The sequence below is a fragment of the Semicossyphus pulcher genome, unplaced genomic scaffold, assembly GCF_022749685.1.
Source record: "Semicossyphus pulcher isolate SPU_LCO1_2020_fin unplaced genomic scaffold, fSemPul1.0.p SCAF_25, whole genome shotgun sequence".
NCBI classification, from domain to species: Eukaryota; Metazoa; Chordata; class Actinopteri; order Labriformes; family Labridae; genus Semicossyphus; species Semicossyphus pulcher.
Window position 1 is genome coordinate 8,249,566 of NW_027211699.1, and position 12,154 is coordinate 8,261,719.

General features: G+C 41.1%; 1 protein-coding gene across 1 annotated transcript in view; it reads right to left on the minus strand.

Moving 5' to 3' along the window:
- mast1b (microtubule associated serine/threonine kinase 1b) overlaps positions 1-12,154 on the minus strand; it is a 46,054-nt gene that overhangs the window by 30,704 nt on the left and 3,196 nt on the right. Inside the window, exon 2 of the mRNA XM_069675746.1 lies at positions 2,958-2,989. Within this exon, the coding sequence (XP_069531847.1) occupies positions 2,958-2,989 (32 nt within the window). The remainder of the gene's footprint in view (positions 1-2,957; positions 2,990-12,154) is intronic.

The following is a 12,154-nucleotide window of genomic DNA, read 5'->3' on the forward strand; positions in this document are numbered from 1 at the left end:
ACAAGACAGCTTTCTGACTTACATATCAAACAACTTTAAAAGATTCTGCAAGTATTTACGCATCCTTTACCAGGGCTTTATAGACCGACCTACACCAGCTGCCAGACCTTTAGAGACAGACTTATGTTGTATACTTAAAATCACTGAGGCTCTAAACATGGACACTCAGCAGAACAGAGCAGACTTCCAAAACAAAGTGAGACACTGGCACACACACACACACACTCTTCACACTGTCACTAGGAGCCTCTTCGTGATGTTTGCTGCGGACGCCGAAGCCTCACACAGAGAAAGCATCAGAGAGATTAAATAAAAGGAAACACTTTTTGAATTAACCGAAAGCCACCGAACATCACAGAAACAAAATCCTCAGCACTTCGTCTGTGTCTCTCGTTGTACCTTTTAGTGCGTCGGAACATGTTGCAGGTTTCTAGGCGTAGCTCGGAGCAACAGGAGCAGCAATAGCTCAGCGCTGAGGGAGAGCAGTCAGAAAGCATCAGGTCTCATCGCAATGCAACACAAACTGTAGCTCCTAAAACCTTAGGATGTTCGCCAGTGTCTGTGAGTCAGGGCAAGTGTGGCCGAGATCCAAAGGAGGAGAGAGAGAGAGAGAGAGAGCAGCAGCAGAGAGGGAGGGATGGAGGAGACAGGGTGGGTCTGTCTTTAAGAGAGGAACAACAAAAGGCAGCAGGGGATTGTGGGTCGTTTTCTCAAGGCTAAGATGCTTCAGTACATGGGGTAATTTTGTGATTTGTTTGTAGTTGGTTTCTCCATCTTTTCTGTGCACAGAAAGGAGAAGAAGAATCTGATGGGGAGTTAAAAGCTTTTTCACTGCAGGCTGCAGACATCCTGAATGAACGAGGCAGGGAGCAAAGGGAGGTGAATTTTACTCAGCAGAGAGGGAAGAAATGACTAAAGGACAAGGTCATGTGGAGTAAAAAAAAAGCACGCTGATGACAATGAACACGTCATAAACACACACTCCGATCGCTGTGTTTACAGATGGGTGCAGTTTGCAGATTAAATGCTAATGTCAGTAGATTTTTAGAAAAATATCCAGAAGGAAATTACCAGTAGACAGATTAATGTTAATCATCACTTTTCCTACTGAGGATACCCCCCTAATAAGAGTATGAATGATCTGCCTATAATAGAAAAAAGCTCATAACCGCATCCTGGCTGAATAGCTGAAGAATGGCTCAGAAAGCAGAAATCTGTGCCAAAAAATGTTGGTTTTAAACCAAAAATTACAATGAAAGAGGAAAAACAAGAGCCGCAGGTAAATTAACAGGCTGTTTTTTTAGTTATTTTCCAGCTAATTCGCTTAACAGTTAGCTGCTACCAACAGCACTTCACCTCGTTATCTCTGCTGACCCCACCCTTATTCACCACATTCACACAGCGGCCATTTTCCTCTGACGTCACGCTCAAATGCTGTTATAATGTTGTACTGCTGTGATCCAGGTTTAGGTCGTATAAATGTAGGGTATCTGACAAATCATTATCATTCCACCACCTCTCGCTTGATCATCAATGAACAGTATGAACAGAACATATTTGATGACTCATTCGCTACATCAGACAACAGCTAACATTAGCATTCAGCCACTTACTGGCTAATGTTACTGTAAGCTCGGAGAGCTAATAGAGTTACAAGACTTTACTCAGGAAAGCTGTAAATTCTTTGATAGTGTAATGTTAGCTAGAAAGTGCTAACATTAGCTCTCGTCTTAAGGTAGCCCGCAGTCATCAAGTAGGTTATTTTACCTCTCCGGATGTTAACTATCAATTGTCTTTTAACTTGCTATAAAATTATAATGATTGTCAGATACCCTACGTTTATACAACTAACAAACTGGAGCTCAACGTATCCACACAGCTGCCATTTTCCTCCGACGTCACCGTCAGTATGGACACCCCAAATCTGTTATAACGTTGTCCTGCTGTGCAAGTTTGGAAACCATACATAGAGAATCTGACAAATCCCTATCGTAACACTGCTTCCAAACTGATCAGCGATCAAAAAGACAAACGATTTCAAAAATCTGGATGGACATCGAGCCCTGTTTCAAGTAAAAAAGTACATTTGATAACTCATTAGCAACAGTTAGACAACAGCTAATGTTAGCATTAACCACTTCTTTGCTAACATAACTGTTTGGTAGTTAAACGATATGATAGCGAAAAATTCCTAGCTAACATTACCTTTAGCTACTGCAGCGTTAGCACATTGAATTGCTAATTAGATAGGGTATGCTAACAATTTAGCTTGCCAGAAGCTAGATAATAGGAAAAGCTTAAATTCCTAGCTTACATTACCTTTAGCTACTGCAGCGTTAGCACATTGAATTGCTAATTAGATAGGGTATGCTAACAATTTAGCTTGCCAGAAGCTAGATAATAGGGAAAGCTTAAATTCCTAGCTAACAGTTGCATTAGCTAACAAAAAAAGGACATTATTTCCCCCCGAAATGTTTGTTTAGATAAATGTCATTTAGTTAATTGTTTGTTTCATTTTTCAATAGAACCAAAATTTTGTTTTTTGATGCTTATTTTGTTTTGCAGAGAGTAATCAAAGAGGGGATTTGAAAAAGGAGGGATAGTTCAAACTGAGCCAAGAGGGGTGGAAATGAGTGCAGAATAGAAACAGAAAAATAGAGGCAGTGAGTAAGCGACTGGAAAAGGCAGAATGGTTTTAAGCAGCAGTTTCCTCCCTGCTGGCCTTAATCAGACTCAGACAGACTCCCAGCATCCCTTTCAGCCGACCTCCTCCTCCTCATTCACACAAGGACCGCACACTCCTCAAGACCACTCGAGCATCCTCAGAGCTTTCAAAACACATCCTGCAAATCACGTCTCTGTGTGTGATTGTTTTTCTTCATGGAGGGACCCAGTGTCTCCCCAGAGAGGAGAGAAAAAGACAGATGGAGGGAGGGATGAACGGAGGTAACACTCACCTGCTGTTCTTGCGAGGCAGAGGCAAATCCTTCTGGGAGAAAGACAAAGAAAGAGAACAAAAAGGAGATCAGGTACAGGAAAATTCAAGTTTAATCCTTCACACATTAAGAAAAACAAATCATTTATAGACTTCACTGCAGCACATTATAACATTTATCCCCTTTACACGTTATAAGCCTTAAAACAGACTTACATTGCCTTACAATGCAAAAACAATGCTGTGTCATTTCCTGACATCGACATTATTTAAATTAAAGAGGGGGTATTATACTGTTTCACATTTTAAGACCTTGTGACATCACAAAGTGCGGCCTCAGCAGGCTTCGGAGACCTGGCCAATCATAAGAAAGTGGGCTTGTAGGGGCGGGGTTTCTTAAAGGGACAAAGCGAGTCGTTTCAGGCAGAGGCTGTATGAGGGCCCGCACAGAGCACCAGTGTGAGAAAAATTTTGTTTTCTAACTATAAATGATGCTAAGCTACTCCACAGGTATAACAGAGTGAAATATGAAGCTTGAAATTAGCATAACCCTGATGCTTATGATTTGTGCTTACTGCTATAAGCCTCAGTCTTTTAGCAATAAGCACAAATCATAAGCATAATGTTTATCTCTATTTACGCACAGAACCAGATTTTGGTGTGTTTGTAGTACATTTTCAGTTCAAGTAGTATTGACAAATCACGTTTCAGCAGGCGTTGGTTGCAAGCAGGAAAAACTGTCTGTGTGGACAGCAAAAGGGACAGAAAGCAATCTGCCGTAATGCCATCCCGGCTCCCATCAGTGGTCATGTGACGATGATTTAGCTTTTTATTTATCTCTATAAAGAGACATCTGCACACAAGTGTCGCTAACAATCCGTTCTTAGATGTCGTCTCTCAACTCCAGACTCGCTTCTCAAGTTGCTACTCGGACTGTAAACAATGCAGCGCATGGAAAAGGAAGAATAGGCAGAAGGTCCTTTATCGCTAACTGCTAGCTACAACAGAAGCCCCAAGAAGTTGACCGTCGCTCCCAGAGGCCAAATCATCGTCAGAAGGCAGCAGATGGATTCTGAGATTAGCATGTAAAACTCACACCAACTCTCATTAAGAATATTTAGTGGTTGGAGAAGTTTTTGGACGAAATCAAGACTAGCGAGGTAATCAATGTGACTTCATCTCATTCTGGCTAGCTTTGCATGTTACATATTTGCATTATGTATGTTTTCAATCAGTCAGCCTAAATATTTCTGCCACTGCTTCATATCTCTCCCTCTCTCTCTCTCTCTCTCTCTATGTTCTCATCTCCTGGGTCCAGATGGACTGAAGCCGTAGCAAACACTCACTGCACCGCATGAAAACAGTGTGAGCAAAGCCAGATCTCATACAAGCACAGCCTGGCTCTTGACTAAACCCTGCACACTGAGATAGAGAGGCAGGCAGGGAGGGGACTGAGGGTGTAAACAAGGGGGGAGGAGGAGGGGAGGAGGGGTGAGAGAGCGTGAGGTGTGGTGGGGGGGTTTATGCTTCCATGCCCACAGCCTTATCTTTGTGTGCCTCAGGTGTGAGCCGTTACACAGCGTATAGTAGCAGATGCAATTAATACATTAGCTGCTTCACACCTCCTCCTGTCACCCGCAGGGTAATGTTGTTAAGGTGCTGTTAGCTTTGCATCGACCGCCGCCTAACCACAGTGGAGGTAATTATTAGGTTAACCTTCAGTTAAAGATTTTATGTGTGTATGTGTGAGTGAGCATGTGTGGACCCGCTCTTACTGATCTCCTGTGAAGCACAAAATATTTATTCAGCTGTGGGTGCCAAAAAATTGTGCATTATATGGACAAAACTCCGAAGTACAAAAGGGTTTTAATGTTTTTCAACCACCATAAACAAGGCAAAGTCTTTATGACTGATAAGAATTACTTTCAGAGGAGAAAGATAAGAAACGATGCTCCTAAATATACAAATAAATAATATAACATAAAGGAGTTACATGTAACTTAGTGTGTCCACCAGGGTGCAAAAGAGAACCTGCCGTTATCATAATGTAGCTGTACATTGAGTGTAGATGAAATGAAAGTGTAAATTTAATGACGTTTGCCAACAAAGCTAGGCAAGGCTTACTGTTGCTTCTCACCACTAGGTGGCGCTATGACAATGACTAAATATTAGCATGTAGATGTGTTCAGGCCTGGACTCTTATCAAGCATGTAAAGTTTGAGGCAGATCTGTTACAACAACTTCCTGCTTCTTGGTAAAATGTCAAATTTTGACGTGCCTCCATGGCCAAGCCCTTTGACAAAAACCTCACAATTTGAACAACTTTCAATTCTCAAGGTCTGTTTATTACACTGACCAAGTTTAAAGTTGATCGGATGAAGCTAGTAGGAGTAGTTAATTAAAGCATGACCCTTGTAAATGGCTAAAATGCACCAAAATGTCAAAATAAATTCAAAATGGCTGACTTCCTGTTGGGTTAACAACCTGACAGTAATAGACTTTTTTTCTAGGTCTTGACATGATACATGCACCTAGTAATTTTAGTAAATGTAAATTATATTTTGGATTTTTTTTTTAGATGATGCTATGAAGCTATGACACCACAGTAATGTGCAAGATCCTCGTGAAATATTAGCCCCTCAAAACTGTGATTCTTGGGAGAGGAAAGAAAGAAAGAAAGAAAGAAAGGTCCTAAAAATAATAAATCTGGCTTTAGTCACGGATTACACAGCTATTCAACTGCATGTCTCCCGGGTGTACGTGTTAACAGAGACAAATCCCTCTACACAAGGACAACTGAATATTCACCCTATTGATCCCGCTTCACTTCGTCCTTCATTGATCAGGCTAATTGACCCTGAGCCATCAGAGCCAAGGGGAAGACTGCTAACAAGAGGAGGAGGCATTAGAAGGCTTCTCAATGATCAGGAGGGTTAACTATCCTAACAAGACCTGTTTAGATGTGGCTGTTGGTGCCATTACACAGCAGGTGAACTGTCAATTACTCTACACTGTACATGTGGGCTGAGTCTGAGCTGTAGCCAGGATTTTTTTTGTTGTAAATCTGACAAATTGTTATCATTTTACAGCTTCAGAACTGCAACTTAAAGAGGATGAACAGTGAAAATCTGGAGGGACATTGGTCCATATTTCAAGTTAAAAATCATAATGTAAAAACCACTAGCTATGGTCAGTAAATGGCTAACATTCAAATACTACTTAGCTAATATTACCGTTAGCTAAGAAGACGCTACATGCTAACAATAGTGTTAGAGTATTAGTGTTAGACACAATAGGAAAGGGATTAAACTGACTTAACATTGTAAAAACGACATATCTGATAGCGATTAGCAGACAATCAGACAATCATTGCAAAATGGCCTTTCCTATTGTATCATACAACACTATCAAAAGGGAATGTAGGTATTTGGCCACTTTCTAGCTAACGGAAATGTTAGCTAGGAAGTGGCTGAATGCTAACATGAGCTGTCTGATGGTGGCTGATGGGTTATTCTTGCGTTTGTATGTTTATGCCGTTTCTACCGCATCTTATATCATGTTCAAATCGTATTTTAAGCATTTTGTCACTTTCTGGCTTACAATAACAGTAGTTTGCTGAATGCTAGCTTTAGCTGTTGTCTAACAGGAGCTGTTGCTGTAACTGTGGCCAAATGTCCCTCAGAATTTTCACTATTCATTGTCCACATTTAAATGTCTAAACAACAGAATCACAGCACTGCAACATTAAAACAAGACAACAGTGGAAGAGAGGAGACTGCTATCACTCTTTTGTATCTGAATTCAGACCTGTAAATATCTGCTCACTGTCTGTCTGATGTCCCTCTGCGGGCCTCTTTTATGTTCAGGCATGTCTGGATAATAAAAAGAACCAGTTGGCACATTAAACAAAGTTCAGTCCTCTACTGGTGGCTGAAATAATAAATAGGCACCATAAATATCATGCTTCCTTCCTACCTTTCTCACACATCTTTCCCTGCTTCAAGGTTGCACACAATAAACAAGAATAGATAGAGATTTATAACTCAGAGTCTGAACTGTGCAGTGAATCTGCAGGACTGTAGATAATAGTATCCCTGCGCTGCTGTAGCTCTATTATTAAATCCTCATGGACATAGCCTTAATTAACCCCCACAAAATTCCATTAAAAGGAGTCCTCTGTCATTGTCTCTTGCATATTATTAATCTATTAATCTGATGAATTTCCCCCTCATACTCTTCAGTTCCACTCTCTTTTGCAAAAAGGTCAGAAAGAGTCAAATCTTTCCCCAAGTCACCGTATTCAGGTGGCAGCCATTTTCCTCTGACATCATGCACAGGTTGGGAGGCTCGAATTATGTTATAGTGTCTGACTGCTGTGTTCCAGGTTGTAAGTTGCGTAAAAGGAGACAATTGTTAACATTTCATCGCGTCTCGATTAATAAACGAGTGAAAAGACGATTGATAAGTGAAAATCTGGAGGAACATTGGGCCACATTTTAAGGTACAACAACATGTTGGCCAACCAATTAGCTACCGTCAGACAACAGCTGATGCTAGCATTCAACCACGTCCTAGCTAACATTATGTTAATTGGAAGTAAATTCCGAGCTAATGTTACATTACTGATACAATAGAAAAGGTTGAATTCCTTGCTAATATTAGCTAGGAATTTCCCTTTGTATCTTGTAGCACAGCCGAACTGGAATGTTAGCTCTCTGCCACTTCCTAGCTAACAGTAATATTAGCTTGTAAGTGGCTGAATTCTAACATTAATTGTTGTCTGACTGTAGTTAATGAGTTGTCAAAAAAGTCTTTTCAGATGCTGATAAATCGAGAAGTGGTAAAATTATAATGATTTGTCAGAAACTCTACATATTAACAACTCCCAACCTGGAAAACAGCAAAAGACAACAGATAGAGAAAATCTGGAGGGACATCAGGCCGTTTTTTAACATATTTTATAACCCATTAGCTACCGTTAGACAATGGGTACATTAACATTGGCTATGAAAAGACTTCTCTCCTGCACTGTAAAACCTTACTTAACTCAAACCCTAAAGAAAATTGCCGTAACTGATCCCAATGAATTTGCAGTAGCTCAAAAATGTTAACAGTGCGGTAGCTGGCAGCCTACGGCAATGTTGATTGTTGGCGGCTGCAATGGCGATCATGACGGTGCGTGTCCGTTGAAAAGAATTGAAAAAAAACCCCATTAAATTTTACAAAAAAAAATTAATATAAAATATAAAAAGCAATATAATCTAATGTAGTGAAGTGTGTCTTATTTGTCCAAGTGAGACATCCGCTATTGATTTGAGGACAGTGGGTCACATGACATGGAAGCTATTGAAAAATAACTTTTATCTACAAATATGGCGGCTGTGTAAATAATGTGAATTCCAATCTAGACTATTACTATGGTCACTAACGAGGACTAGCACACCAGCCTGCCTTGTTAATCTGCCTTTGTGACTCACTGTACCAGCATTCCCACAAAATAAAGAAGGAGATTTGATCCCCTTCGTCTTATCCAGCTCCTACGACATCCACTCTGAAGCCAGGATTCTCTGTGACTTAGTTCTCTGTGTTGTAATTAGTGTGTCAGAAAGCGTCGCTTTATTGCTCATTGCACGCTGCATTTGCCACGTCAGAGCATGTAAAAAGATGTTTAAAAAAAAAAAAGAAAATAGGATGCTGATGGGGAGCGGGGTTTAGAGCTTAATGCTCTGTGAGTCCCGCTAATTAAGTCTGGTGGTGGTGAAGGGTGACAACAGACGGGAGGCTCTGTCACAGACATGACATGCCCACCAATCACAGATTACAAAGCAACACGATTCCACTCAATATTTACTCCATTCCCCGACAGGAAGCGGCTGCTCTTTTTATCAGGTTTGACTCTGTACTCTGGGGAAGCAAGCGTCTTTTTCTCTGATTCCCTGACAGGCACGGACAGAAGTATGTGTACATTCCTTTGTGTAGTGTAATTCAGATACCAATTTTTTTCTTCCCGATACTGATTAAAATGCCTAGACTTGATTATTGGCCAATGAAGTATGGCAGTATCGGAGGCCGATAACATAACAACCCTCATTTGTGTAAAAAAAATAGTGAGAGAAACAGCACAAACTGATGTGGATATTCTAAATTTCTCACTGGTGTTCATTTATAAGCGTTTTGAATGTTGTGCTTTTTGGTATCAAACCTGCATATGACCTCAGTCCGTCAAACATGTTCACTTTGACAACAAATTTTAGCATTCATGTTCATTATATGTTTCATGTTTTGAGTCACTGTCATTGTGTTAAATGACTCAACCTTAAGCAAAGATGTACAGAAATGAAAAAAGTGTTGTTATTTCCATAAGCCTCGTCTGCATAGCTTCAGTGCCCAATCAATATAGAGATGTTAATTTAACTGTTGAAAAGCACAATAATAGGATTTGTCCTGGATGCTATTCTAGGCAGCCATGTTCCCCTGATGTCACACTCAGGGTAGGAAGCTTACATGCTGCTATAAAGTCGTAATGATGTGTTCTTGGTGTTGTGTCTTATAAATGGGCTTTCTTCAGGCCCACTCGCACCGAGCCAAGGATTTAAAATGCTTTATTGAATCAGGGCGTAAAAAAACCCATCAATATCATAGAAATAAACGCAGACCGGTTTCGACCGGCTTCCAGGGCGTCATGAATCCTCCTAGCCACGCCCTGAGGAAGACCAGCTTGGTGCAAGTGTGCCTGATAAAGCCCAGCGGCTTCCCTCCCTCGACAGTTTACTTTTTAGCCTTCAAGAGCACCTGGCATTCACCTGGAGTTTAACACCTTACTACTGTGAGCCCCCAGTATCCATGTTCTTTTTTTTAGTCTTATGAATGTTGGGAATCTGATAAATCTTTCATTTAACACTTCTCAATTGATCCACAACTAAAAAGACAATGGATAAAATCTGGAGGGACGTCAGGCTATATTTCAATTTAAAGCAACACATTAGCTAACAGGTAAGTTAGCATTCAACCACTCCCAACATTACTGTTAGCTAGGAACTACTTATACCTATTAAATTGTGGAACACTATCAAATGGGAATGTTTGCAGTCTGCCACTTACTAGCTAACAGTGATATTAGCTAGTAAGTGGCTGAATGCTAACGTTAGCTGTTAGCTGACAGGAGTGAATGGGATAACAATGTGTTGTTTTACGTTGAAATATGGCACCCTGTCCCTTCAGATATTTACTTTGGATTTACCTTTCCAGCTGCAGATCAGTCTGACTGTGGATATTCATATGAGTCACAACCTTGAACACAGTCAGAGGAAAATGGCAACCATGTGAATATTCAAACAGCCAGGGGGTTAAAATTTCAATAACAGCAGTCGCCCATATTTAATACCTTAAAGTCTGGTAAATGATGTCTCCTGCCTTAAGACAAACCCATAAAAGCCTCTGCTCTGCTGTGTCCTTCGGGTCGTCTCGTCTGCACTAAAAGCTCCTGTAATAATGAAATGGTATTAGAGGAGCTGCATGTCTTTAAAGCACACTGCTGCTCCGTCCGGACGAGATGGCCAGTTCAATCCATTTGTGGACACGGTGCACAAGAGAAATTGTGGGGAGTGGGCCGAAGACGAACAAAGGGTATCAATCAGTGTGAGACAGGGACTGGACCTGTCATCAGCAGCAGCCGTGACTGACGAACCTGTCTGAGTTTGACGGATGGAAAAGGCCGAGGGGCCGCTGGTTGGGGATGAAGGCGGAGTGTCATGAATACTTGATGATCTGATGTTTTTCTATTTTCAAGCAGTCATTTATTTTATTTCTAATATGGGAATGTCAGGCCTGTGGAAACAATGACTGCTGCTCCGTCCACACTCTCTCTACCCCTGTGTCCACCACTATCCACTGCCCTCTCTATAAATAAAGGCATAAAAGGCCTAACCTAACTAAATGTCAACATTGACTTAATATTTTAACCCAAACTATAACTGTCTATTTAACATAACCAAGTAGTTTTGGAGCCTTAAACTAACCAAGGACGTAGTAAACATTTGGTCACAGTTTGGTTAGGGTGGACAGCTTCTGTACTCCTGCACTGAAAAAGTTTCCAGGCAAAAAGCCCTGAAGGGACCAGCCAGTCACACTAAAGATGTATTAGCCAATCACAGCACAGTAGGGTGGGATTAAGCAGGGTTCTATTGAGGGAAAAAAATAATGTGGCTTTGATGTCCACCACTCAAAATCAGGCCCCCTTTAAGGAGCAATTCGCCTCTGGAAAAAGCCACCGTCATTCAAAGCTGGTGTTCTCTGTAATCACTAGAAGCAATAATATTTGAAATTGGCGGCATAGCTGTGGAGAAAGTTGTACAAACAGCTCGTGGTTTCGCCCATTCTACATTCCTACAACACCCAGCATGCATTGCGCCCCTCCCTCTGAAAGGAACGGCCAAGCGAGAGACGCTGGAGTGAAATACTACCGTTTTCCATCAAGGACATTGATCGCTGCAGGCAATCTGCTCAACTTTTAAAATTGATGAAAAGAAACAAAGTCTTATCTAATAACATGTAGAAATATGTTCTTTGTGTGTTATGCATGAGATTGTTCTAAGCATTTGTGCACCTCGAAGCCAAATGCAGTGTCACCGAGTGCAGCAGGGCCTCATGTTAGTCACGTTTGAAGCAATGCATCATGGGTGTGACTGCAGGGGGGTAGGGTGTGTCACCATATGGTGCTTCGAGATGATTGTGTGTGTGTTTGTGTGTGTCAGATAGAGAGAGAGAGTGACGGTTAGGATGATGAGACCCGGGGGATTTAGAAGGCAGTTGAAGAGGACACGCAGAGCCCCCCGCACGTCAACACACGATTTTAGGGGCACAAACACACGTGTAGTGACGACACAGGAGGTATAAAAGGTCATATATACCTTTATCTTTTACTGTCATGTTGTTATAATGACACAAAATATACCTGGTTATAGTTTATATTTGAGTATGAGGACATCCAAACTCCAGAATGTGCACGTGTTGTTCAGAGCCCTTCCTGCTTCATTCTTCTTCTGTGGTGTTTTCTAGACATTCCCTTTGCTCCCTCCCATCTCCTCTTGTTTATGATTACCCTGTGGGAATATTTTTTTTTAACATTATATTCCCCACAATGTTATCAAATCGGTCCCAACCTGTCAATATAAAGATTTCAATGAACTGGCACTGAATATAGTTGTTTAAAGAGTGACT